At 42.7% G+C, this 24,692-nt stretch overlaps 1 protein-coding gene across 3 annotated transcripts in view; it reads left to right on the plus strand.

Annotated features, from left to right (window-relative positions):
* CDK5RAP2 (CDK5 regulatory subunit associated protein 2) overlaps positions 1 to 24,692 on the plus strand; it is a 205,825-nt gene that overhangs the window by 127,595 nt on the left and 53,538 nt on the right. For 2 of the 3 annotated variants that reach the window (XM_023223670.1, XM_023223671.1), the window contains exons 19-24: positions 2,233 to 2,328; positions 4,272 to 4,444; positions 8,997 to 9,414; positions 14,808 to 15,039; positions 19,197 to 19,319; positions 22,997 to 23,570. In XM_023223670.1, the coding sequence (XP_023079438.1) occupies positions 2,233 to 2,328; positions 4,272 to 4,444; positions 8,997 to 9,414; positions 14,808 to 15,039; positions 19,197 to 19,319; positions 22,997 to 23,570 (1,616 nt within the window). The remainder of the gene's footprint in view (positions 1 to 2,232; positions 2,329 to 4,271; positions 4,445 to 8,996; positions 9,415 to 14,807; positions 15,040 to 19,196; positions 19,320 to 22,996; positions 23,571 to 24,692) is intronic. The other variant, XM_023223672.1, reaches the window with a different exon arrangement.

The raw sequence follows: 24,692 nt of genomic DNA on the forward strand, positions 1-24,692 counted from the left end.
CCCCTAAGTACTTCAGAGTACATTATCTTCAATAAATGCGTATAGTTAAATGAACTGTAGAAATTGTAAACCTATGTTCACTCAGTTTTACAAGTGTATGTGCCTGTGTAAGGCAAACCCCTATCAAGAGCCTGCGTGTCCTCTGTTGTCCAAACCCAATCCCACCGCAGCTGCTCTTCTGATTTTGTCCCACTGTGGGTTAATTTTGCCTAGACCTTCATATAAGTGGAGTCCTACAGTATATTCTCTTTTGTATATATTCTTTTACTCAGCATTGTGTTTTTGAGATTCATCTATGTTGTTAGTGCATCAAGTTTGTTCCTTTTTATTGCCAAGTAGTATTCCATTGCATGAATGGATTACATTGTTTATTCATTCTGCTATTAATGGACACTTGGGTAAAAGGTGATATGAGCATTCATGTACAATTCTTTGTTGGGACATACTTTTTTTTTTTTTTTTTTTTTTTTTAACTTAATGAGTACCTATGAGTAGAATTCCTGAGTCATAGGGTTATTAGTTTTATAAGAAATGCCAATGCTTTTTCCAGACCTTTTATATTCCCACCAATGAGTTTGATAGTTCCAGTTAGTCTTTATCACGGTGAGAATGTTACGGTAATGAGGGAAGAAACCAAAAGAGAAAGAGGCTTCCTTACCCATATTTATAAACTTTTATACCTCAGTAGGTATATTTACGCATGTCTAGTCTGTTTTGTGCTTGATAGGATAGTGGGATATGGTTTTTGATCATCACTTCTGTTTGATCCTGATTGCAGATTTAGATATGGTTAGATTGAATGTGTTCTGACCCTGGGAAGTTTCTATAAAAACTGAACTCAGTTGCCTTTGTTTTGTTTTTCTTCCAAAACAATGTTTTTCTTCTGAAAGGAAAATCAGAGAGTTGGGCTGGAGAGCTATGGGGATAATTGACTAAACGTAGGGATTCAGAGATAAAACTTGAACTAGAACCGTAGGTATCTCACATGTACAACACACCCAACAAATGACCCAGTACTCCGTGGTTTCAGCACCTTCGGTGTGGACTATTTTGTTTTGTTTTCGTTTTCGAGACAGGGTCTTACCCTGTTGTCCAGGCTGGAGTGCAGTGGTGTGATCACGGCTCACTGCAGCCTCAACCTCCCTGGGCTCAGGTGATCCTTCTGCCTCAGTCTCTTGGGACTACAGGCATGTGCCACCACACCCGGAGAATTTTTGTACTTTTTGTAGAGACAAGTGTCTCACTCTGTTGTCCTGACTGGTCTTGAACTGCTGAGCTCAAGCAATCTGCCTGCCTAGGGCTCCCAAAGTGCTAAGATTACAGGTGTGAGCCACCGCACCTGGCCAGACTCTTTTATTGGTGAGATAAGATTTGGTATAATTTTGACATGCCTTCGATTGATTCCTTACCCGGGAGTGGCTGGCCACCTTTTCTCTCATTTTTAATTTGGTTAATTCAGGTGCCCCATGAATAGAATTTTTACTTTTCCGGAGAGCTGAGAACTGGCTTTCTTGAGAAGTTTGTATTGTCCATTTTGTAGCACTCAGAAGCTTTGGGATTTACACTTCTTTGAAGCATTAGGGATTTATGCAGTCTTTATAAATAACTGTCCTTTGTTTCCAAAAGCATAAAGTTATCGTCAGGCAAGCGTGATACTCTTCTCATTAGAGATGAGGACTTTTTGTCAGCAAAATGACAGTGTTGCCAGGACTGTCCATCTCAGAGTTGTGACAGTCAAACAAGAAGAGGTGTATGCCTTGTGCTAAATAGGAGAAATGATGCATAAATTGGGCACACCATAAATTTCATTTATTACTTTTTTGCTATTTGATATTTTCAATTCCATCAATAGCTGTTTTCCAAAATCTTGTTACTTTTATATAATCTGAAAGTGAATTTAGCAAAGGCAGGAGTGGCAGTGGCATACAGCATATTTAATTTACGGCAGCTAAGGAAAGGCCATGCAAGGGCAAGGGGAAATGTCTTTAGTTGTTTTCTTGGGGAATTTGTCCTTAAATTATGCTTGATCCAGGCAGCTGGTGTGATTCGCCACAACTAGCAACTCTAACTTTGGTTAATTTTTATTTCATGGCTTTGGCATTTATTTCTTCCTCTTTTTTGTTTGCCTTTTGTTTTGCATTAAAAAAAAAAGACATCACTGACTTATTCATACATATTCATGCTGCACACTTTTTTGGGTTGCATTTTCACATCATTCCATGCCCCATGTAGCTTATGGCTAGCAAGGAGGATGAGGACACGATCAAAATTGGAGAGGATGACGAGAATAATTTCCTGAGTGACCAGCATTTGCAGCAGAGTAATGAGGTAGGAACCTTGCAGTTAACTCCTTATTTCATCTATTCTACTCTATGTCCAAACCAGTCTTCGAGTCTGGAATGAGTCCAGTGAGTTTTCTGTTCATTCTGCCTATATCGTGTACCTTTCATGTGCCAGTGGAAAGCAAAGACTAGGTCTCTTCCCTCTTAGAAGTTAAAAACTGGGTGACAGAGCCAGTCATGAAACATGAAAACAAGCGTATACTTGCAAATAAAAATGGACTTGTTATAGTAGAATAGCAGGCATTGGATGTTTGACCTGGACAAATCTTCAGTGATCTAATCCAACCCATTTTATGAATTAGAAACTGAAGCCTTTGAGGAGTGATGATTTATTTGGGGCACAGAGTAAATCAGTGATAGGGTTGGGATAAGAACCCTTGTTTCTGGACTGTGTGAACTACCAGATCATTTGGTTGAGGCGTAAAGACCTACTGATGGGACTTAGCTCCCCTTCCTAGGGGCGCTCTGCAGTCTCCTCATCTGGAACCCACACTGTCATTTGGGCATTGTGAGAATATGACCCCCATCCACATAGAGCACTCTTCCAATCACATTGATACTGAACATTTGGAGCAAGCAGTCTCCAACCCTCTAATTCATACAATGTGTGGGAGACTCCAAGCAGTTTCCAAAGTTGAAAGAACCCTAGAGACTGGGATGTGGTGGGGGTAAGATGCTACAGATTTGGCATTTTTGGCCTTCAGGGTGTTCAAGTTTGTGGAGTCACAAAGGGAAGATCTTAAAATATAGATAGTTTTAGAAAGCAAAGTAATTAAAAGTGCAACCAGATGAACCTCATTCGAAGTCTTAGCTTTGGCAGTACTATCTCTGTGACCTTGGTTAATTAGTCTTTAACCTCTAAGCCTGAGTTTCCTCATCAATGAGGATAGTAATACTTCCTTTTAGGATTGTGATATTTAAATAGAAAGGCATGTAATAAGTTCTCAGTAAATAATAATTATTGTTTTTATTATTCTATATGTTTCCTTCTTTGGAGGTTGCTTATTAGTTGGATTTAATAACTAGATTGGTGGCAAAGAAGACACTATAAATAACAACTCATTTGTATAGGTCTTGTCTTCCATTTAAAAATCTTAATCATTTCACCAGTGTGGAGAGATGGGGGTGATGGCTAGTGTGTATATCACCAGCAGTAATGAAGTCAAGAGGAATTATTTATAGACTGGTAGAAGAAATTTACAGCTTTGGATAGGGGAGAAAGAATGCTAATTGCAGCACCTCAAAGACATGCCCAGTACAGGCTTTAACTAGATGCGTCTTTGGTACCACTCCTCTGGGACCCTCAGTGACCCAAGAAGGTGGATCCGTAAATAACATCTTCATGGGAATTAGGAAGTCTCTACCTTCCTAATGAGAAAGATCAAAGCCATGTTAAATTGTATGTGTCTGTAAAGAGTAAGTCAGCTTTCTGATACATAATAAGGAGGATACATTGCAGGAAGAATATAATAAGCACTCAAATCATTGTTAATGACATGGGTTCCCTAATCTTCTTAGAAAGAACTTTCAAGGAGTGGGCCGTAGGGGTGGGAGAATGTATTTCCAGTGTGCACCTGTAGTGAGTAAGACAAGTAACCTGAGGTGGTCTCATTTCATTCTCCTAAGAACCGCGGGAGGTACCATTACTACCCCCATTTTATAGGTGAGGAAACAGGGTGAGGAGAAGTGATGTAAACATCTCTATCCTCTTTCTAGAACATCTCCCTGCGTTAAAGTGAGTACGTGCACACCTGCGTGCCTGTGTCTCTCTTCCTCCTTCTCCTCCCCTTTTCCTGTTTTGTTTCTCTCTGGCTCAGTGTGTCTGGCTTATTTGCACTTACTCACTTACCCTGCATCTCCATCCTCTCTCCACACACCCGCTTCCCTTTCTCCTTATTCTATTATTTGACCAAATACTTTTATTTGCAGATTATGAAAGACCTTTCCAAAGGAGGCTGCAAAAATGGATACTTAAGGCACACAGAGCCTAAGATTTTAGAATCCGATGGGGCCCACGCACCTGGCTGCCTAGAAGAAGGCATGTTCATAAACCTGCTTGCCCCTTTGTTCAGTGAGAAGACCACGTTGTTACTGGAATCCAGGTAGACATGAGGCCCAGACATTCCTTTGTTTCTTAGTTCTAGGGGAGAACAAACTCATTTTGCTAAATGGGTTTAGATGCTGCTGCTGTGTAATTTACCTGAGAGAGCTCCTGAAATGGCTTGGAAGGAATCTTGCCAGTCATGCAATTAAGTAATTAGACTGCATGCTAGTGGCTGTGAGGGGACGTCAGCAAAGCCTCATGTAAGCCCATTATAAAGAGGAGAAAGAAAGCTTTCTTTGAGAATTATTCCTGGGATCCCCAGAAAGGGCTGCCTTGCTGTCAGCGAGAGGAATCAGCCCTACTGAAATCTCTCCCAGTTTCGACAACAGCTTAAAAAATATCATTGTAGTTGTGATTCTGCTGTTTTTGTTGAGCTTGAATTAAAGTTCTCTTCTCATTGTATCTGCTGGGAGCCATTCCTATGTGAGGAGATACTACAGGTTGTTTTCCTTAAAACAAAAAAGGAGAAACATTCCGTACATTTGTGTTTTTTCAATTAATCCTTTGGGAGTAATTTTTCCCCCTTTCATGTTCTTCCTAGTCCTTCCATAACAGCTGCTTGGGCTTTGGAACCAAAAAGAGCTGTTTTTTTGTCTCTCAGTGCCTCAGTTTATCTGTTTACTTCTTAGGGTTGCTGTGGGGAGTAAGAAAAGAACACTTAAGAAAAATGGCTGGTGTGTGGTGTGGTGCGTGTTCAATAACAGTTTTCAGTTCTCCTCCCGAATAGGTAGAGAAATGGAGCAGTAATGATTGCCCATGACTCTTGACAAGAGCCAGGAACACTAATATTTCTTGTATCATTGATGGACTAAGCCTTACGGGCGTTTCTTCAGTGGAAAAATGGGATTGAAGCACTCTGTTTTTGTGAGCTCAGCAAGCCTGACTCCTCCCCAATCCCTGACATCCGTCCAATATTTTTCTAGCATGTGTCTTCTTGGCATGCTCAGTGGCAATTCTGGCTTGTTATCACAAGTAGTTAGATGACCATAGTAGTTGGTGCTTGGGAAATGTTTCCTGAACATCAGGATCCCTAATTTTACTTCAGAGTTAAAGGACACTTTTTGTGTGAGGGCCATGTGGGAATGTACTTGGGTGATGTGAATCAGGGAGAGTGCAGTGGGCTGTGGTAGGAGCATGGTGAATTGGGCGGTCGGGGGAAATGCTTCCTTCTGGCAATGGAAGCATTTCAGCCCCAGCTGAAATGGGAGTCAGAAAGGTCTGGAATCTCAGCTTTACTCTGCCACTTGGTTGGGGGATCCTGAACCTTTATGAGCCCATTTATTCATCTGTAAAGTGAGCTTTTAAAGAATCCCCCTCTCACAGTCTTACTGTGAGGATTCAGTGTATTTAGAGGATTTGGCACATGGTAAGTGCTTAGGAAATGTCAATTCCTCTTCTCTTATACCTTCCTCATGGCACAGATGCCCAGGAAGGGGATATAAACAATATTTGGGCTCTGAGAAGTCTCTTGGACTGAACCCTTGAAAAGGTCCGGCTTATAGTTATAGCTTAATGAATCTGCTGTTCAGATTTCTAGCAAAATAACACTTGAAATATTTTATTTAATAGCACCACCACTTTAGTATATTATAATGACCTCTTTCACCACCTTTTACTACCCATGTGTAAAGTATTTTTCGGTTTTATTGTGTTGTTTGGTGGTGAGTAATGGTCTTCCTTTGGCTAGCCAAATAACAATTGTCATTATTTTTTATCTATATTAAAGAGGCGAAGGAAAGGAAAATTTAGTTTAATATCTCCTGAAGCTTGAGATGCCAGAAATATTTTGAAAGTCTGGGTTTACTATAGTTTGAGGTTGTTTCTGTTGTCTAGATAATTTCACATTAGAGGTGAAAAATGTACCATACGTTTAAATTTTGTTGTTAACCCCATTTTGGTGTGCTATAGGTATTTAAATGGAGTTGACTCTGCCCCCATCTAGATAATAGAAATCTGGATATGCAGAGGGTCTTCTCCCTCCCCTCAGAGGGCTCAGTGGGAAAGACAACACAGGGGTGCCTGTCATTGCCAGTGGCAGCAAAGATCGGAGGAAGGGAAGATCAGAGTATGTTAAAGGAGTTGTAGAGTACAGCCTGACTGTTTCACAGGGTTTCTAGAAATAGAACAGGTAGTAGAAACCGAAGTGAGAAGAAAAAAGAGCTAATACCAATGAGGACCTTCTGTCCCCTTCTTTTGCTGACTGCCACCACCTCACCCAGACCTGCATTTTCTTTCTCCTGGGAGTTAGCAACAGCTTTCCAGCTGGTCTCTTCTCTCTACTTTCCCCATTTATTTTCCCATAATTTTCTGTCCCAGTTTCATAACTCTGTCTTCTTATGATTTTTTTCCCTTTATTTTTTAGATGATTTAAACATACTTATTTAAAAATCTTCTTCAGATTGCTTTATTGTTTCTGTTTCCTCAATTGTGAATTCTCTCATTAGGTTGTTGTCTTTTTAATAGCCCTCTTCTTACAGCTGTGGGTTTTCTCCCCTGTTTCTGATCTTTGGATACTTTTATCTTGATTTTTGAGCCCTATAGTGTACCTTACACTATTTTTTAGGTGTGCATATTTTGCAGTCATTACTCTGTGATTAGACCAGCATGAGGGGAGCTCCTCTGTGTGTGAGGCCTCTCTGTCCATTCTCTATGCAGCAGCAGCCAGAGTCACTTTTCTTGATTTTTTTTTTTTTTTGACACAAAGTTTGGCTCTATTGCTCAGGCTGGAGTGCAGTGGCATGATCTCAGTTCACTGCAGCCTCCTGGGTTCAAGCCATCCTCCCACCTCAGCCTCCCGAGTAGCTGGGACTACAGGCACATGCCATCATCCTTGGCTAATTTTTTGTATTTTTTGTAGAGATAGGGTTTCGCCATGTTGCCCAGGCTGGTCTTGAATTCGTGAGCCTAAGCTATCTGCCTGCCCTGGCCTCCCAAAGTGCTGGGATGATAGGCGTGAACCACAACGCCGACCTTTCTGAAGCACCTGTGTGACCAGCCTGGTCCATCGCAAGGCCTTTCAGTGGCCTTCCTTTTTTTTTTCCTCAATGTGTTGTACAGGACTCTTTGTTTTTTCCCTGCCCATCTTTCCAGCCTCACCCCTTCTTCGCCACTTGATCTGTTCCTGTTGTTTTCCATGCTTAGACTGTTCTATTTCCCCTCCTCGAGGCTTCCATGCTTAGACTGTTCTCATTGATGTTAGAAACCCTCTGCTGTCGTTCTCCCTGCCACCTCCAGTCTGGGGCACTCTGGAATGGTTGCCCTGTAACCATAATTTGTTTACATATATTTCTCTAAAACCAGTCCATGTCCTCCTGGGACAGTTTTATATCCCCAGGGGCCACTGCAGTGCCCAGCACAAGAAACACACAAGGGAGTCTTCTTGAGTTACTCCACTGGAGCACCATTCCAGGTGTTTTACATGCTGGCTTAGTTTTGCTTCCCTGGAAAGCAGAGCCTGAGATTCGGATTAGAGTATAAGGGATTTGTTTGGGATTTGACATCAGGGAGCAGGAATGAGGGCTCAGGGAGAGTAAGACAGGAATGAAAGCAGAACCAATAAGGGTGCAGTAATGATCTGGTTACTGCTGGGGACCCTCTGAGGGACTGTATATTACTATGCCTGTGTGGTCCGTCTGAAGGATGGGAGACTGGGACATTTACGCAACAGCTGTCTTCTCCCACTGGTTGAGAGTTTCCCCAGAAATGGAAACTGTTTCACACTTCCACACTGCTTTACTGGCTTGCTCATAGAGCTTTGGAAAAAGCCCCAAGGCAGCAGAGATGTAGAGGGTGTTTGAGGTGGGACTGTGTCTATGGGAACTGTCCACACAGCAGCAGCTGAAGTCAGAGGTGTGCCAAGGGTATGTGACAAGGAGCATGGAAAGTATCTGCTGCCTATACACTATCTCGTTTAATCTTCATAGCTGTCTTGTGGAGGAATACTTATCTTCTTTTCAGAGAATTACGGAGTTAGAATATGAAGGGATTTGTATCTGTCTTCAAAGCCAATGCACTTTCTACTATGCCTGTATACAAATATTCCTTCATTAACACCTCTTTGTTAAGCACCCATTGTGCACCAAGATGGATTAGGTCATCGATGGACCAGCCAGGTTGGCCAGATTAGTCTAAAGCCATACTTGCTCCTGAATATAGAAATGGGGCTAGGGCCAGGAGGTTGGCTGGCGGGGTAGAGTCAGGGAGGACCCTGTAATTGTCATGGACACCTTATAATCCTGTTTTTTTCTACCTGGGCCCAGCCTGCATTCACATATTCATGTGACTCACCCACTTGCTGTGTACCTTGTGTCAAATTAATTCTACTCTTCTTATCCTTGAAATGATATGGTAGTACCTGCCTTGTTTGGTTGCTGTGAGGTTACACAGGATAAAATACTGGATGTGAATCCTGGCACGTTGTGGGTACACACTGTATTTAGTTTTGATGGAATCTGGGCAACAGTAGGTGGGGATAACTTGGGATATTGGCTAGGGGACAAGGCCTAGCAGAAAGCTTGATTCTTCTACTTCCTTCCCTTTTGGAAAAACAGGCCAGACCTTCTGAAAGTGGTACGGGAACTGCTTCTGGGACATCTGTGCTTGACAGAGCAGGAAGTTTCTGGAGAACAACTTGGTGGTAAAACTGAGAAGACACCCAAGCAAAAAGGTGAACTTGTTCATTTTGTCCAAACCAACTCATTTTCCAAGCCACATGATGAACTGAAGTTGTCTTGTGAGGCCCAGCTAGTAAAGGCAGGCGAAGTGCCCAAGGTGGAGCTGAAAGATGCCTCAGTGCAGACTGTGGCCATGGAGGGCGACCTGCTCAGATCCAAGCATGAAGCAGTGAGAGAGGCTTGGGAAGAGAAACCGATCAACACTGCACTCAGAGCAGAGTGTCGGCCAGAGAACCTGCACGGGGTGCCTGGGTGGCAGGCTGCCCTCCTTTCCCTCCCTGGTGGGACCAATAGAGTAAGTTTTTCCATGTATTAGTTATGTACTTACTTTATACAAACAAAAAACTTTAAAAATCACCTTTAATCTTACCATTTCTTCCCATTTCTATGATGAGAATATCCAGTGTCTCCCTCTGCTTGCACTTACCCTGGCCTCCACCCAGAGCTGTGTGTCCTCGCTGACCTTCCTCTGCCTCTCCTTCCCCTCACTCCCTTTGTCTGTCTTCCTCCATCTCAGCCCTATCTAATTTATCTGTATATTGCGACATTTATGTGTTTTCCTTAGAAAAAACACATGTGAGGTCCCGTTTATACATCTGTCTATAGCTGTCTATTTCATGTTATGAGGAACATCTTTCCTTGTAATGGCTGCATAAGGTTGCATTGTGGAGATGTCCCAAAATCTATACAGTTTTCATTGTATTGATGAACATTTGCTTTTGCAGGTTGCAGTCAAATGGTCATAACCTGACTTTAGGGGTAGGGATGAGAACCTAGGTTTTATCTTGTGCAGACTTAGTGTAGTAGAAGTATTATTCTGAGGGCTTCGTCTATAATCTTTTATCCTGACAACACTCATCAAAGATCTGGAAGCCACACCCCATGTTCCTGTTGTTAACCAGTGGTTGAGCTGAGACTCCCACTGTACCTGACTGCATGGCCACACCCTTTCCCTGGATCAGGCTACCTTCCAACCCTGGTGGTGTGAAATGATAAAAGTCTGGGTTTGTTGAGTGAATGTTTGCATGTTGATTTTCCTTCAGCTTATATACTGTCTCTAAGCCCTACACATCCTGTCAAATATGCCAGATTGTTAAAACTAGGTTCTTTTGGCAATGTTTGGTTGGACCCTTATGAAAATCCTCTTGAGGTCATGGCTTGAACCCCCCACCCCCGCCACCCTACGGCCAAGAATCCCCATAGAAGGGAGATGTGTTCTGGGAGAGAAGGAAATAGGTCGTGTTTCTAATAGTGGTTCAGTGAAGGCTGTTGATATTCTTGTTTCTGATGGGTGTTTTGTATTTGAGAAATCAACTGTACACACTGCTTTATAGCATCAGAATGGAGAATTAAGTTTATTTTCTGACCACTAAATTACTGCTTTTGCGCATACAAAAGAGAGTTAGATATATCATTAGCAAAATTGCTTTTGATTGTTTTAAATTATGCACCAAAACTGTAATTTCTAGAAAAGGGTTTTCTAAAGATATCAGTAGAGACCAGAGAGAGAGACAGAGAGAGAGAGAGAGAGACAGAGAGAGAGAGAGACAGAGAGAGAGAGAAAGACAGAGAGAGAGAGAGACTGCCATTATATTAACGGTACTAGAAATGCAAATTTGTGCAGTTTGGCTAGAATAGAAATGCTCTCATCTGCCCCAGCTCCTTCAGTTTGTACCTGTATATCAGGAAAACTAGGTGTCTTTTGTTTGTTTGGTTTTTTTGTTTGAATTTTTCATTGTGTGAGAGATGTTATTCTGTGTTCAGGAAAACTGGAGAATTGAATGGACTTAATTTCCCCCAAATATATTAAAATATATATTTTTTTAGTTTGAAATTGTTCCTCTTGCTATGTCTTCAAAAGGAAGGAAACTGTATTTGTTTATTATTTTTAGTATCTGTTAGGGATTGTGCTGGATACTCTGTGTGTGTCTGTGTGTGTATATATATACATATATATATAATCTCACTTAATATTCTCAACAAGAATATGAATTTGGTAGGTATTACTTACATTTTACTTTTGAAGAAATATTGGCTCAGAAAACTGTCCAGAGTGACTTAACTGGTAAGTGGAGTGATAGGGATATAAACTGAAGTCTGGTTTTAGATGCAGACAGAGATATTATAAACCTGCCTTTCTCTGGGAGAGAAGAGCCCTCCCGTCACCACCATGGCCTCCAGTCTATGCAAAGTAGAAGGAAATTTAATGATATTCTTTGTGGTCTTTGGTAGTTAAGAAGTTGATAATCCTATAGCTTACTTCTTTTAATAGGAGACTCTGATATCCTGTTAAAAGGAATATCACTGCAGCCCGAGGGTAAGACAAGGAGACCAGATATCCTTCCAGTTGTTTAGTTAGAGAGACAAGGAGACCAGGTATCCTTTCAATTGTTTAGTACAGACAAGAGGATGGACTTTACTGATATACATGTGTTTGCATTGGGCCTAGCCACTTACCTGCTTTGAGTCTTTGGCAAGTGTCTAGTACAGTACCTTGTACATGGTAGGAGCTTGGAGTGTGTGAGTTCCTGTTTCCCTTCCATTCCCAAGGAAGAAGTTCCAGTGTGACATCTTTAATAATGTGGTAGGTGGGACTCTGTTCAGAGTCCATAAGGTAGCATTTTGTGTGGTGTTATTTTAGAACGAGCATTAGGTTGACTGACGGCAGTCTTCCAGCTTGAAATTGGCTTTGGCATTTGTGCACTTGCAGATATCTTTTCTGCTGCCATATGACACACAGATTTGGATCCAGGAATAAAGATTGGTGGAGCCTGAGGACCAGGCAAATGATTGTTATTTTCCAGCCCTCTTTGCTGAGGCATCCACCTCCTCCCACGTGGTCTCCTTTTGCCACCTCAAACTGTTCTTATCCTCGAACCTACTCTCTCCTCTTACCTGAAATTTCAGAGCAGAAAGCATCTCACTTTTCTGAACTGAGCACTGGACCCTGAAGAGCTAGTCTTAGGTCTGACTCTTGAACCTTCTTGCACTGTGACATTGGACTAGTTGTTTGACATCTCAGTTCTTCATCTGGAAAGTAAGCATGATAACGTCTCTTACCCTGTGAGTTCTGGGACTGCAGAGTTCACTTCAGGATTATGGGAAAGTGTGCTTGAAAGCATTTTATATCCTAGAATGTTCAAGAAGGGGCCCTTACTCTTCTTTCCTTCTTAAGAGACCTCAGTGATCTCATTTCTTGGGTCTCAAATATTTTCTGTTTTCTTCTTGGGTTCCTTCTCCTCTGCTATTTAAAAACTTAAAAAAAAAAAAGCCTTATTAAGATTTAATTCACATATCATCCAATGCATCCCTTTAAGGTATACAATTCAGTGGGTTTTTTTTGTGTGTATTGTACAATTTAGAGTTGTACAACAGGTTTAGAACATTTTCGTCATCCCAAAAGAAACCTTGTACTCATTAACAGTCACTTCCCATTTCCTACCAACTCGCCCACCCCAGTCCTAGGCAACCACGAATCTACTTTGTGTCTCTTTTGATTTGCCTATTCTGGGTTATTTTATATAAATGGAATCATGCCATACGTGGTTTTTGGTGACTAGCTTCTTCCGCTTAGCATACTGTTTTTGAGGTTCATTCGCGTTGTAGCATGTGTCAGTACTTCATTTATTTTTATTGCCAAACAGTATTCCATAGTGTATCCATATGGCTATACCGCATTCATTAGTTGATGCACATTTGAGCTATTTCCACTTTTGGTTATTAGAAATAATGTTGCTATTCATGTACAAATTTGGGGGAGATAATGTTTTTATTTCTCTTGTGTATATACCTAGGAGTAGAATTGATGGGTAAGATGGTAACTCTGTTTAATCTTTTTGAGGAACTGCCAGACTGTTTTCTAAAGCGCCTGTACCCTCTTTACATTCTCACCGGCAGTGTGTGAGGGTTCCAGTTTCTCCACTTCTTCATCAACGCTTGTTGGTGTCCTTTGATTATAGCCATCCTAATAGTTATGAAGTAGTGGTATTTTATTGTGATTTGATAGACATTTTCCTTGGTAACTAATGATGTTGAGCATCTTTTCACATGCTTATTTGCCATGTACATATCTCCTTTGGAGAAATGACTATCAGAGTTTTTACTCATCTTCTAATTGGATTATTTGTTTTTATTATTGAGTCGTAGTCTTTCTTTAAATATAGTCTGGATTTAAGTCCCTCTGCCCAGCTTTTGAATGTTTAAAATTCCCCAGTTGAAAGAGATCCCCATTTGGCCTCTTAAGTTATTGTTTATATGTTCATTCTCAAATAGCTGTTGAGTACCTACTGTGTACTAGTTCTTATGCTCTCTTTGTATGACCAAGAGAGTATGGCCAAGATATGCAAAGCCTCTCAACCCTGGAGCTTACAGGTTGGTGCAGAAGATAGACAAGGGACAGATAATTTCACAGGCATTTAATTAAAATGATAACTAACGTTCTCTGAGGGGATGTGTAGAGGACAATGAGTGTGTAATAGGGAGCTCTGCCTTGGTCTTAGAAATCAAGGCCCATTTTCCTGAGGAAGGCCCATTTGAGCTGAGTCTTAATGAATGCTATTAGAGTTAGTCAGGGAAGTGGGAAGGAGAGAGTGTTCTGGGCAAAGGGGTTGGCATATGCTAAGGTCCTGAGGTGGAAGGAAGGCATTTTGAGGGACCAAGGTCATTGTTGCTGAAGAGCAGGGTAAAGTGAAAGGGGGTGTAATTCAGGCTGTAGGTCCTGCAGGACTTTGTAGGTTGTGGTATGGACCTTGACCTTTGTCTTGAGAGACCTGGGAAGCAATTAAAATAGTTTTAGTTTTAGGCAGAAGAGAGGAGTAGTAGGTTTGTCTTTTTGCTGTAGCATGGAGAGTGGCTTAGAGAGGGCAGAAGTGAATGTGTGGAGACCACCCTGGAGACTGTTGCTATGACTTAGGTGAGAACTAACAGCATCTTGGAGTTGAGTGGTAGCAGTGGAGGATGAGAAGAGTTGAAAGAATTGAGAGACAACCTGGGACTTATAATTTTAATGGACCCTGATGAATGGTGAAAGTGGGTGACAAGAATAAACGGAAACTTAAAAATTATTCCCATGGTTCTAGATTGTGTAGTAAATGGATAGTATGCGATTCACCAAGACAGAGATTGTTGAAGTGGCATAGATTTTCAGTGGAGGCATGGGGTGATGAAGCTGAAGAGTTGAATTTTCAGTTGATTCTGTAGTGCCCATAAGTCATTATGAATGAGGATGACTGGGAGTTCTGAGCCTGGGAAATATCCACTGAGTTGGCAACTTAGTAGCCACCAAAGTAAGGGGTGATTCTGGTGGACTCCAGGGGTTGATAGGCCAGATTAGATTAGACTGAGGAATGTTTGGGAAATGAGGAAATAGATAAGGAGCAAATTAACATTTCCCAGATGATCAGGTTGGAAGAAGAACTGCCATTTATGGAGCATCTGGATTGTCCAGGGAGACAATGGGCCAGGGCCAGGAGGGTGGCGAGGAGAAGCTTAGCCCTTGATGATCAGAGGAGGGACCTGCCAAGATACAAGCTCTTTGGCTGGTGGATAAACATAGCTGCCATTATAGGACCGAAAAGTCTGGGCAGCAAGTTCGAACTCTGTTTTATAAGGCTGGCATGAGAATGTTGACTGTGCAACCAAAGGAAGTGTGTTCAAAGTGTATTCATTGTTGCATATGTGTGTTTTCAGGAGGCTAAGAAGTCCCGCTTGCCAATCCTAATTAAACCATCCCAGTCATTAAGAAATACGTATCGTCTCCCTGCCACCCAGGAGGTGGTGACGCAGCTGCAGAGCCAGATCTTGGAGCTGCAGGGGGAGCTGAAGGAGTTTAAAACTTGTAATAAGCAACTTCACCAAAAGTTAATTCTGGCTGAAGCAATGATGGAGGGGAGGCCAACGCCCGACAAAATGTTGCTGAATGGTAAGCACCAAGAAAAATGTATTCCCTGTGAGCTAGACAAACGGCTCGATAGAAAACTGCTTGAAATGTCAACCTTGTTGTTTAGAATTGCAATAAGTTTGAGTATAAATTTCATGAATTGCAGTGATTAATCTTGACTCTTGACAAATGCACAACACAGGGAACACAATAAGGAGAATGAATCCATTGCTTTCATTTTACTCTGGAGTCTGGATAAATGGAACTTGCAGTGCTCATAGGTCTGAGGGGGCGCTGCTGCCTTCACTTAGGATTCTCTGCAGATGCCCCAGTTGTGTTTGGCTTTGTCTGTGGATGCCTCTGGCGTGTGGCGTCAGAGGTATGCAAGTGAGGATCTACTTTGCAGAGTTCTCTGGAATGTCCAGGCCAACTTGGGGCTAATTCCAAACCTTACTAACCTTGTGTCTTCCTCTAGAAGAGACCCACTTCCCCACCTTCTTTGAACCTGCTGGCTCTGCTCTCCTGGGAGGCAAGACAACAGAAAGCCTCTGGGTTAAAATGTCCCTAAATAGTTAGGATCCAGAGACTTGGAGGAAATGTGTCTAGTGGCGTCCTCTAGTTTAGGACAGTGGTGCTTAGAGATTTTGGACCAGTAACCCTTTGAGAATCTGAAGAAAGCTGAGGGCCCTCCCACAGAATGATGCAGGTGAGCATATAAGTAGCATTTTACATCATTTTCTCAGGGCTCATGAATCCACAAATGTGCATATGTTGACTCCTAATTTTGAACTTCTGTAAGCAGATGGCAGCAGCACCATAACAAGAGCAACAAAAGTAATCTTTTATTTTTTTATTCATTTCTTCTGTGTGCCAAGCACTATTCTAGGCACTGAGGAGAGGGGAGTGAACAAAGCAGATGAAGTCACTGTCTCTGTGTCTAGCTTACATTCTTGTGTGTGTGTAGGGTTGGGGGGAAGACAGAAAGCTGATAAGCATATGTATAACATGTGAGAAAATAAGTGCCATGGAAAAGAATGAAGCAGGATTCCGGTGTGGGGAATGTGGAGGAGGGGCAGGATTTGCTCACGTCACGAATGCTAGAGAGCCCCTGTGGTGAAATGGCATTTGAAGGGAAACAGGGGAAATGAGTGCTCTAGTCATCTTGGGAAGAAGGAAAAAGGCAAAGGCCCTGGTGCTGCTGTGAACAGGGGAAGATGAATGAATAGTAAGGAGGCTAATTGTGTGGCTGAAGTGGAGTGAGGAAGAGGGAGAGTCGTAGAAGATGAGGTCTGGGAGGCAGCAGATCAGGCAGGCTCTTTTACTCTGTAAGATTGGAAACTTTTGGAGGGTTTTGAGCAGCAGAGTCATGATTTGACTTAAGCCTTAAAGTAGGGGTTGACAGGCTGGGCGCGGTGTCTCACACATGTAATCCCAGCACTTTGGGAGGCCAAGGCAGGCAGATCATCTGAGGTCAGGAGTTCGAGACCAGCTTGGCCAGCATGGTGAAACCCCGTCTCTACTAAAAATACACAATTAGCCAGGCATGGGGACATGTGCCTGTAATCCCAGCTCTTCAGGAGACTGAAGCAGGAGAATCGCTTGAACCTGGGAGGCTGAGGTTGCAGTGAGCAGAGACAAGAGTGAAACTCCATCTGAAAAAAAAAAAAAGAAAAGTAGGAGTTGACAAACCACAGCCTGTGGGCCAAATCCAGTTCACTTCCTGTCTTTGGAAATAAAGTTTAATTGAAACACAGCCACACCCATTTGTTTGCATAGTCTGTTTGCTTTTGTGCTTTGATGGCAGAGTTGAGTAGTTGCCATAGAGACCCTGTGGCCTGAAAAGCCTAAAGTATTTATTATTTGACTTTTTAAGAAAGGTAGTCCAACCTCTGCTTTAAAGGATCACTTTGGATATGAACCTTTGGAAGGATGGAGTTGTCATTCACTGAGATGAGAAAGACTGAAGACTGCATGAGAGGCAACCATGAGGGAGACATTAGGGGTCTGGTTTGGACATTTGAGATGCCTGTTGACCATCCCTGTGGCGGTATCAGATAGGCAATTGGAGACAGATGAGTCTGGAGTCAAGGGCAGAGGTCTGGATTAGAGATACAGAGTTAGGAAATAGCAATATATTGGTAATATTTGAAGTGATATGACGTGGAGCCATAGCAACGAAACTGCGGTTCAGGAATCGAAACTGCGGTTCTCTAGTGGTTAAAGGTTGGACCAGGAAGACCAGCCAGTGAGGTAGGAGGGGTCCAAGACAGGATGACTTCCCAGAAGCTGAGTAAGGAGGGGATTAGCAGTGTCAGATATTGCTATAGGACAGGTAAGACAAGGACTGAGGATTGACTTTGGGATTTAACAATGTGGAAGTCGTTGGTGTCCTTGAAGGGAGACTGTTTCCATGGAGTGGGTGGGGTCTGATTGGCATGGGTTCCAGAAAGAGAATGCAGGAGAGAGAGATTGGAGACAGCAAGCATAGACAGCGCTGAGGAATTATACCGTAAAGCAATGTAGAGAAGGAAGGTGGTTAGGGGCCACGTTGTCACCAAACCTCAGGGGATTCAGTGAATCAGGGGACCATGGATGATTACAGTAAAGTGGGGTCAGTGGTGGTATAGTCTGGAAGCATTAGCTGCAAAGGTGGAATTTTCAGGGAAGAGAGAGAATGATCTAGAAATGGCAGTGAGGAGCAAAGACACTTACACACTTTGGGCCCATGATGTAAGAGCTATGGGAAAGAAATGACCACAACTTTGAAGGCTGCGGGAGAAGCAGTGTCCTTGGGGTCATCCCAAGTTCCCTTAGAGTGATGGGGAGAGGTGAATGTTCAGAGAGGATATTGATGTTCTTTGGGACTTGCCAATGAGGGGAATGAATACCAGGGTGGGAGGTTGCATCAGATTGGAGGATTTCTAGAGTGGTTCAGGGATTGGAGACGACTTTGGAGTCTTGGACATACTGTGGTATTAATAAAACAAGCACCTATTACTTACTGAGTCTTGCTATACACTCTAAGTACATGATCTAATTGGGTTCTCTCAACAGTCCTTTGAGGCAGATACAGAAATTACTACCATCTTATAGTTAAGGCAGCGGTTTCAGAGATAAAGTGACTTGGCTACAGTCACACTGTGACCAACTTTTCTAGCTAGATGGGAATCAGCCTGCCTAATTTCAAAGCCCATGTTCTTTACTGTTTCACAAAGCCTAGTATGTGATACTTCTTGTATGCATTTTATGGTGATCCATAGCCAAAGATATGTTTCCTTTAATTTTAGGTTTTCTTTTGGGTTTACCATAGTTGATGTTTCCAGATAAGAAGACCTTTGGCAGAATTGCTCTTCCCTTACCACCTCCTTATCTACCTTCTTCTAATCCATTCAGCCATCATCCAGGCATCTTTTCATTCATTCAGTGAACATTCCCTGGGCACCTGCTAGGTTTCCAGCCTCATGCACTGGGGCTAGGAGAGAAATAAATCAGATACAGTCTCTGCCTTCTGAGAGCTCCCCATCTGGTGTGGGTTGGGGGAGGTGGCAGTTAACTAAATCAGTACAGGGTTGTGGGGACCTTCATGGAGGAAAGATTTTATGGCAAAGGTAACTCAGCTCAACAGAGGCCTTGGCACTTTCCCCATAGCTTGCCATTTTTGAAAATTCAAATTTAAATTTTTTATATTTTGTAGAGATGGGGATCTTGCTATATTACCCAGGCTGGTCTTGAACTCCTGGCCTCAAGTGACCCTCCTACCTCAGCCTCCCAAAGTGCTGGGTTTATAGGCCTTAGCCACCATGCCTGGCTCCTAGCTTGCCATTTACACTCAATACTGTTTTTATTTTTTACTGAGACACCAGGGTGCCTCCACCCCAGGTGCTACCTCAACAGTTGCCCAGGAGACCCTAGGACCTCTGTCTTCTTGGGAAAAATGGGCACGAATTGATAGAATTCATTTTCTCACTCAGCTTTTTGAGAGCCTGGACTTAAACCATTTCAGACAAGCTGCAGTATATTTATGCTTTTTATGTCCTGTTATGGCAGCTCGATAGATTAATTTTATCTTATAAATTGCATTTTGCCTCCCCAGTGTTTTTATTTTCCCTGTTGTATCTTTGTGTTCTTCTCAGTTGCTTGGCTAAGTTTCAAGTCTTACGGTTTTATTTATTTTTCTTTCTCTTTGTGATTGCCTGTAGCTCAGCCCCCTGTGGGAGCAGCCTACCAGGACAACCCAGGAGAGCCAAAAGGAATTAAAACCACATCTTCTGCCTGGAGAGACAAGGAAATGGACAGTGATCAGCAAACAAGCTACGAGATCGGTCAGAATTCAATCCCTATGTGTACTGAACACCTTCCATGTGCCAGGCACCATTTGGGATGTTTCATCTAAAATTATTACTAAGCCCATAGCAGCCCTCTTGGGTCATTATTATCATTCCAGTCTAACACATGGGAAGCTGAGGTTTTAAGAAATAATTGACCCAGGGTCACCCAGCTGGTAAGTAGGAGAAGAGTCAAAGTACAGTAGGATGTCAGAGCCCACCCGTCCATGTGTCAACATGCTTCTCTACCAGGTAGTGGGCTGGGTTCTGGTGGTTCAACATGAAAAGACACAGCCTGCTCTCAGGGACTGCACAGGTCAGGGGAGACAACCATCGCAACAGCCTGTCAGTATTCAGCGCAGGGCTGCCTGTTGCTGAGGTGTGTTCAGTGTTGGCCTGTGTGCCCGGGAGGAGTGGGTCAGAGGAGAGCCGGAGGCTGAGACTGGGTTTGTGGGGTTTGCCAGGCAGAGCAGTGAAAAAGGTGCAGATATGTGGGTGAGGGCACAAGCAAGTTGTATTCCTCTCTTTTTAAAATTATAAAGTATTAGAAGCATACATAAGCACAAAAGATAATATAACAAATACTCATGTTCTCATTGAACCAGAATGAACGAATGCCTACATTCTTTTTATGTTAGATATTTTCCCCCATTCATTAGAAAAAAATCACTATTAATCCATATCTAACTCACTCTGTTAGAAATAATTGTCCTCAAGAATCCTAAATTTGTCATGGGATGGCCATGGGAACACCAGTCTTTGGAAAAATACTGAGTTGTGGTATATACACTGTTTCCAGTGGTGTATACTTTTGCAAGGTCCAGAGTCACTGCAGTGAATACATGTTCACATCCTTCTGCGTGTTCTGTGCTTTGAGGAGAAAGCTACTCTACCAGGTAATAAAGTCCCCCTTAACTGAATTGTGGAAAGTTGTAGAACTACAGTATTTCTTATAATGCAAATATTCATAAATGGTCTTGGGGACATCTTTTGATTTCTTCATAGTCATTAATACAAACTTCTTAACTAATTGACAGCTTCCCCTTCCCTGTCAGTACTTCCCTTCATTACTGAACGTCTTTCATTTTTCCGAATGTGCTTCCAGAACTTTGCACATGAGTTGCGTCTGCCTGAACTTCCACCTTTTAATTGTTGCCTAGCTGAGGCCGGGGGCTGCGTGTTGACATCTTCACTGCTGTTTCTTTTTCATGAGGCCCTTGACAGATACTTGGGATGTGAATAAAGGATTTTACAGGCATCTTGGCCTTCACATTGAGGCTTAAGAACTCTTTCTCTCTTTGCTCATGCACCCTGGTACAGGAGATTCCATTGCAGGAGTGTTACTTTGGGAAGCAGCATTCAGAGCGTTAGAGGCAGACTGCCAGGCTTGGAGGAAGGGCTCTACTGCTTACCTACACTGAACCCTGAACAAATTCTTAAGCTCTCTAAGCCTCAACCTCCTCTTCTGTAAAGTGGGGATATTAGTGATGCCTCATAATTACTTAAGGAAAGTCCTGGGAACTAATCTTTATTTCCATGAGTAAACACGCTTCTTGTCGTGAAGTACAGACCAAACTCCATTATCATGAGGTTGTTACAGCAAAGATATTTTCTTGTCTTGGAGGGTGATTCACTGGAAGAAAGCCTTATTGAGAGATATCTCCCTCCCCAGCTCCCCTTTCTCTTTCTTGTTCAGCCAGAAGTACTTGCTGGGTACATTCTCTGTCGCAGGCCCTGTGCGAGATACTGGAGAAACAGACACGGTCTCCACCCTGAAGGCTATTATTGACTAATTATCATAGCAAATTGTGTACAATAAAAATACTGTATTAGGAATGCTTCCTTTAGGTCAGGTAGCAGCTGCTTTCTAAAATGAAATACCATATTTTATGGTATTTGCATCATGAACAGAGACAAGAGTATACCTAAAGACACAAGGAGCAGATTGCAGAATCAGAAATTGGGACATGCAGTCTAATGACGATTTTTGTGTGAATTTCTTTCTGAGAGATCTCTGCGGTCACCCAGTCCAACCCCATGTTGTTGCTTCTGTAGCATTTTTCCAGGCTGGCCTTTGCATGCACGCCTCTGGTGAAGGGCACCTCCTGTCTTCGAATGGTTAGACGATGTTTGTGTTACTTGGATTCCTTCACTACTGTGTGCCAGATACTGTGCTAGCCTTTTTTTTTTCTCTTTTTGCAGATATTGTTCCATATAATCCCTAAAAACAAACATATACACACAACTTTTCACAGTGAATGATGTTCTTTCCATTTTACAGATAAAGCTACTAAGCTCAGAGAGGTCAAGTAACTTGCCTATGTGGCAGAGCCAGAGTTTGAAACCATGTGTGTTGAATTTCAAAGGCAGGTTTTTCTACTACATCCCGCTGCCCCTTAAGTATTCAGACAGCTCTCTATATTGAGCAGAACTTTCCCTGGGCAGCCAGCAGTGTGGCGTAGTGGTTAAGAACAGAAGCTCTGGAGTCAGGCCTGAGCTTGAAGCTGCGCTACAGCCATATGAGACATCTCTTTCCACATTTTAGACACAGGGGAAACTGAGGCTCTTGGATAGTAAAGTCACTTGCCTCAGGCTGTGCGACCTTCTAAGCTTCATATTCTTTCTGCTGTACCACTCCACTTCCCAAACAAGTTTGGCTGCATTTCTAAGGGTTTAGCTATTTACTAGCTATAAGGAAATATTTCCTGGCAGTGTTGTAAGTGAGTGAAACACCTCACTATAGGGGATGTCAGGGTATCTCCTGGAAGCCGTTAGACATGGACATGAGAAGACTCACATGTCGTGGATATTCAGAATTACCACTCTTTACTGTTGCTTCACAGTCTGTTAATGTTTCTCACACTGGCACTGACGTCTGGTCTGGGTTACGTACTGTACTAGATGCCGAGAATGTGAAAATGAAAGGCCACATCTCTGCTGTGAAGAAACGTGCAGTCTGGTGAGGGAGAGAGGCATTCAGATAACTAATTGCTATGTGAATCAACGAATAAGCCACTTATAATTTTTACTTTAGCACCCAGCACATAGTATATTTGTCTTGAGTAATATGCATAAGGTGCTACAGAACCATAGCGAGTTATGACTTTTGTATAGTTTGGCAGTGGGCTTGCAGAGGAAGGAAAATTAGATCTGGGTATGGAAAGAGTTCATTAGGTAGGAGTAGAATAGAGGGCTGAGGGTGTTCCAGGCAGAGGGCACGGCTCATGCAAAAGCATGGAGGCATGAAACAGCAAGCCATGTGCAGAGAATCATGGTTAATTTTGTAGGAAATCTCCATAGTGGTGCCAGAGATATTCCTGGAAAGGTTGCCTGGAACTAGATTGTGGGAAGGTCTCATGTAGGTAGTGGGAATGTCGATGAATTTTAGAGGGGGTGTATGTGGGTTTATCACGGTTAAATTTACTTTTTAGAACAGTCACTCTGAGGAAGAGGACAACTGAGGGGTAAGAGGGAAAGACTAGGGCTTTTTGAGGGAGGCTTGTTAGGAAAGACTGAGGCTTTTTGAGGGAAGTGTGTTAGGAAATACCAGGGCCTTTTTGAGGGAGGCTTGTTAGGCCACTGCAGTGGTCTTGGCTTGGCTATGGCTGTGAGGAAGGAGAGAGGGGTTGGATTTTAGTAAAAGAGATACTGACATAAATGTTTTTGATTTTTAGGCTCTGAGATTTGCCCACCTGATGACCTTGCCAGCTTGCCATCATGCAAAGAAAATCCTGAAGATGTTCCGAGCCCAACTTCAGTAGCTACTTACTTGAGTTCCAAGAGTCAGCCTTCTGCTAAAGTCAGTGTGATGGGGACTGATCAGTCAGAGAGCATTGATACTTCAAATGAGACAGAATACTTAAAACAGAAAATCCATGACTTGGAAACTGAGCTGGAAGGCTACCAGAATTTCATATTTCAGCTTCAAAAGCACTCCCAGTGCAGTGAGGCCATTATTACAGTTTTGTGTGGGACGGAAGGGGCCCAGGATGGCTTGAGCAAGCCCAAGAGTAGTTCTGATGAGGAAGAAATGACCTTTTCAGGTTTGCACCAAGTACGATATGTGAAACACATGAAAATCCTCCATCCACTGGCCCCAGAGATGATTGACAGCAGGATGCTAGAGAACTTCAAACAGCAGCTGGAGGAACAGGAATATGAGCTGCAGAAGGAGCAGAATTTGAACATAGAACTTTTCAGTGAGATCCATAATCTGCAGAATAAGTTCAGAGATCTCTCACCTTCCAGGTATATTCCACCTCTGCGGTCTCACCATTTGAGCCTGTAGTCCCCCAGTATTGCCACTAGGTGGGAGCCCATGAGCTAAAAGAGAACGCTGCTCTGTGATAGGTAGAGTGTGTTATGGTGGGGTTCAGGCAGCCAGGTCCCTTGGAGAAAGTGAGAGGTGAGGCCACAAAGAAGAGGAACAGCGACCACACACGTGAACGTCAGTTACGAGTCTTGTGTCCTCTGGAAATTGGCAGGGCAGATTTCGCCCTCCTCGAGTTGGGGACTCAGGGTAAAGGTTTCATACTAGTCTCTTGGTGAGTGATAGAGCCTTTGCTTGAACTGCAGTGTGTACTGCTGGACTCTTACTGGCTTTTGCTGTGCTGTGAAACTAAAACTGATGTCTAGGCAAGGTAGGAGGAATAGAAATATTTTCCATATCTTTATCCTTTAAGGTCATCTTAGAGAAATAAGCCTGTGTTGAAAGAGAAGAATTCTTAGGTCACGAAGATAATGCTTTATGGTCATAGATATATACAGTTTTGCTTCATGAGATATGGCAAAAATGGGATCATTTGTAAAGCTGACCTTCATTTGTCACTAATTTGAGTCAAACACATTGTTATGAATTGTCAGGAGCCAGGATGAATTTTTCAAGACTTCCCAAGTAGTGAGATTGAAGGAAGCTTGTAATTATTGAAAGGCTGTTGTCTTAGGCCTCTGGTTAGGCACTTTTCTTATCTAATCCTCAAAATCACCTGAGAAGGAGGTGTTCCTAAACTAGTTATTATAGGTAAGGAAACTGAGCCTCGAAGCAGCTGTGGTGACTTGGCAGGGAATATTCACAGACCTGGTCAAAGCCATTGGCAGGGTTCAAGCCCACATTATCCCACTCCAGTACCCATGTTTACTCATGTTGCTCATGAGTTACCCATGTTTACCCGTGTTACTCCAGTATTCACATGATACTGGCCCCTACCTTTAATGCTGGTATCATGTAATCTGCATGTGCACACTCTTTGTTGAAGGCGACTGCCAGCCCATGTAGTGTTGTCATTTCTAGGAAGGTATGTTGAACTGAAGTGTCAACATCTTTGCCAAGCTACTCGCTGGAGCAAGGTTATTGTGGCCAGTTTATGTGAG

Source organism: Piliocolobus tephrosceles, chromosome 14 (genome assembly GCF_002776525.5).
Source record: "Piliocolobus tephrosceles isolate RC106 chromosome 14, ASM277652v3, whole genome shotgun sequence".
In the NCBI taxonomy this organism is placed as follows: domain Eukaryota; kingdom Metazoa; phylum Chordata; class Mammalia; order Primates; family Cercopithecidae; genus Piliocolobus; species Piliocolobus tephrosceles.